The sequence below is a fragment of the Clarias gariepinus genome, chromosome 18 (genome assembly GCF_024256425.1).
Source record: "Clarias gariepinus isolate MV-2021 ecotype Netherlands chromosome 18, CGAR_prim_01v2, whole genome shotgun sequence".
Taxonomy (NCBI): Eukaryota; Metazoa; Chordata; class Actinopteri; order Siluriformes; family Clariidae; genus Clarias; species Clarias gariepinus.
In genome coordinates, this window is record NC_071117.1 from 2333124 (window position 1) to 2337135 (window position 4012).

General features: G+C 33.8%; 1 protein-coding gene across 1 annotated transcript; it reads right to left on the reverse strand.

Moving 5' to 3' along the window:
• Positions 1-1274: 1274 nt before the first annotated feature.
• LOC128506440 (microfibril-associated glycoprotein 4-like) lies at positions 1275-2921 on the reverse strand. The gene is made up of 5 exons (XM_053476870.1): positions 2895-2921; positions 2483-2728; positions 2285-2381; positions 1778-1945; positions 1275-1683 (listed from the first exon to the last, which is right to left on the reverse strand). The coding sequence occupies exons 2-5, from the start codon at positions 2717-2719 to the stop codon at positions 1412-1414; spliced, it is 774 nt and encodes a 257-aa protein (XP_053332845.1). The 5' UTR covers positions 2720-2728; positions 2895-2921; the 3' UTR covers positions 1275-1411.
• Between the last annotated feature and the right edge of the window lie 1091 nt (positions 2922-4012).

Genomic DNA, 4012 nt, shown 5'->3' on the forward strand with positions numbered 1-4012 from the left:
ACTTCAAGAGCACAAATAAATGTAAATCATCCCTTAATCGACATACTCTATTTAAGATAAATATTTATTCCATGAGGGATGTGACATGGCTCATCGGTGTTGGTCGTCTAGGTGTAAACTGTGTCAAATGGATTTGTTATGTTGCATCCAAACTGTGCTGAGGATGAGATGATTGAACATTTATTAATACACTGCCAGCGCTCAGGTGAGATATAGCACAAGATTGACCATAAACATTAATGAAAAAGCAGTATTATATGGAATTTTAAATAAAGAACATCAAAAAAATTCTGTTGGCCAATAAGTTGTATAGGTAAAAGGACATGTTAAAAATATAAATCAGCATTAACCTAAGTATCAATAGTACTGTATAATTTGCAAAGTATTTGAAATATATGTTGAAACATTGTGACATATTAGTGTATAATTGGCACGTCAACTAAAAAAAGTAAAAAAATAAGTATTTGCGACTGCAATAACTCCCAGCCAAGTTCCTGTAATGTGCAAGTGGTGTGGGTGATTGATTGTGTGTACAGTTCCCACAAACAGATGCATTTGTACATTATGTACATTTTCAAGGTACAGGTGACTCACTCACTAAATATTTATGGGAACAACTGTAGTGGGCTTCCAGCCACCTCGGCTGGGATCGACGTGTGGTGTTTCTTAAAACGTTTGCACAATTCAAATGTTTTCCTGTGGCTAAGGGTCTTATCATCACACTGTGCTTAAAGTCTTTTGTAAATGTCGTAGAGCTTTTATGCCTGTTAAAGAAGTCCCAGTTTGACATGAATGCCTCGCGCATAAGCAGGTAACTTTTATCCATCAAATAAACATAGAGGACAGTATGTACAGCTGTGTCATCTGCATAAGCAGGTAAGTATATGTTATATTTATGGATATTAAGCAGGAAAAAAAGGACTCAGAGTTGAGCATGGCTGCAGCACATTACATTTGAACGTGAAAATAGTCAGTGCATAATATTAATTCTTCATAATAATTACTAAAATCTTCATTAACACATTAAATTAATTGTATTATTTAATTTTAAACTCAATGTATTTGTGACTATAACTGATATTTCAGTAAATAAGGTGAACATAAGAAAATGTCACAAAAGGAGAAATGAAGTGCAGACTTCATTAACTGAAGAATTAATTTACAGAAAGTTTATTTCATTACTTATTGAAATTTCATTTATTATAAGAAATATTGCAAGGTAAATTTTGCAAAGTGATATAAATGAAAACAAACAACAACAAAAAACACTTAACTAACATATTGTACTAGAAATGTGTGTACTAGAAAAAAAAATATTCTCTTTAAAAATGTAAGTAATAGAGCTAAGATACCAATCAAAGATATCAGAGATATTAGACTTCTTCCTCTGTATTCTACTCTTCTAGTAAAGTTAGATATTTTGAAGATCTTGCAATGTCATCCGTCTGATCTTCATCGTGATAGTCTTCAGAGAGTAGTAGTTCCCTTTCCAGGGCTGCCACATGATGCCTCCATATGCTGTGTTCACAGTCCCATATCTGTACAAGCCATTGGGGTTAGCATAACCACATGACCAGCTGTAGTAGTACCAGAATCCTGCCAAGTTAGTTTCTGCACAGCTTCCTGTTACATCTTTGTCAAAGGTTGAAAAAGCCATACCATTCACATAGGCCAAAGCATCACCTGGAACAGATAGCATATAGGAGTGTGTGAAGGACAAGCTAATCAATTAATCAATTAATTTCAGTGTTTGAGTGGTCTTTACTGATTTTCTCACCTGCTCCCCCATTGATGTAACCTCCGATGTTCAGCTTGTAATTATCAGATTCAGAGTTGATGTAGAACAAAGTGTACTGGGCGTAGGCGCTGCCTTTCTCAAAATCCTCCATGTCCACTCTCAGCAGATATTTCTCGCTGTTGGTCAGCATGAAGATGTTCTCCAAACCTGGAAGTTTTTTTTTTAACATTCTGACTGTCAGGCATCACTTAGAAATTTTAACTACTTGTTTATTTGCTCTACTAAATATAAGTAACACCTGTGCATAATTGAAAAACTAATTTAAATATTTATGTGCAGCATATAGCACAATTTTCTAAGCTACAGAATAATAACAGAATAAAGGAACTATGGTTATTAGTGCAAGGTGTTGGCTCGAGTTAGGGGAAGAGGGAATGGAGACAGAAAGAGATAGATTTATAGAGATAGAGATATATACAGCTAGATGCTGTTGATGCAGGTAGTCAAGGTTCCCATGATCAGGAAAACACCACCTTGTTCTCTTACCTAGCCAGTATTCACCACTGATATTACCAAATCCATTCTTATACGTCTCCCATGTCCGGTAGAAATTCACACTGCCGTTGATTCTCCTCTGAATTACCTGGTTGGTGGAGTACACAGCATGGTGTACAGGTGATATATTATTTACCATTTATTTACCATTACATTGTTCTCAAACAGCAATAAACAGGTTCTACTTACCGTCCATCTCCCATTATCATGTCCATCGCTTTCCCTGCAGCCCATATCACAGTACACCTTCACAGGTTCAAGAGGTCCTGCTGGGTAAATAGTGTACACACCACTGGGAACAGACACATTCTTCGTAGAGTTTATTTTTAGGCTGTAAACATCGTCACAGTCCAGTGGCAGGGACGAGGTCACGACCGGAGCTAAGTGGACCAGTGAGGACAACGCCAGCACCAGGAACAGCAACATGACCTGATGCTGTAGTAATAATAATAATAATAATAATAATAATCTATATTAATTTTGCACAGTTTAAGCATTTTATTTAGACATAGAATGAAATATCATAAAACAATCCAGGAAAGATTAAACAACTTTTTAATAAACAAATTATAATAGAAGAAAATAAATGCTAAGTGCTTACAATTTCTGTGAAGTTTCTTTCCAAAACAAAAATACTAAACAAACAAACAAACAAACAAACAATCTGCATTATAATAAAATGTTTGTTCTAATGGAGTTTAAGTTATTAATTACTCAGTAATAATATAACCTAATTATAATACTCTTGATAGTTTTATTTTGTGTATATTTTTATTTAAGTGTACAACATCAGTTATATGCACAAACATTAAAGGTCATTTAATTATTCGATATATTTCTCTGTTATCCGTGATACTTGCATTGATGAGACACTCACCTGAGCTAATCCTAGTGTACAGAAGGCGTGTTAGTTGCCTGCAAACTGATACACAGACAACGATTCTGTTCCTTTTATATCGGCCCGCTAGCCTCTTGGCAGAATTCCAAAGTTCTTCTCGTAAGAAACTGAGTTGGAGGCAGTCTGAGATTTGACAAGCGTTATCATTATATAAATATAATGATAATATTATCATGTTTATTTAGTAATATTTCTTTACAACTTAATTGTATATATCTATGCTGTGTTATTACATCTGATTCCATAAAGACAGGCTTTGTTTTATCCCATTTTTGTTCATAAGAACAAAAGAAATTTGCATATTTCTACAGTCCTGCAGTTACAATAGCACAACACTTTAGCTTTATTCTGGTTCGGCTGCAGTCAGGATGACATCATGGAGAATTCTTGGGTTTTTTGGGAATGTGGGTTTCTCCACTGTGGGTAATGTTTTTTCTCCTCTAGTTAAGCTATGGTCAATATAACATATTTAACTATTCCCAGATTTTAAATTTTGAAGTATGAAAAGCTTAAAATTAAATGTAATATTATGAAGAAATGGTAGAAGAATTGAAAAAAACAAATTGTGAAAAAAAACCTGTTGACATTGACTCCATGTCTATAGCCGTATTTTAATTTTTAATTTAAAAAAAAAAAATTTTTTAACAGCTTTTATATACACTGACCACTTAATTTAATCAAACCTCAATAACTGAAACCTGTTTATTGGAGCTTTTTTGTGCCAGATTACGCTAATTAATCATGACATCTAATAAATAAAATGCCAATACTACTGTACAAATAACAAATTACCAGAACAAAACATTAATTGTTATTAAATA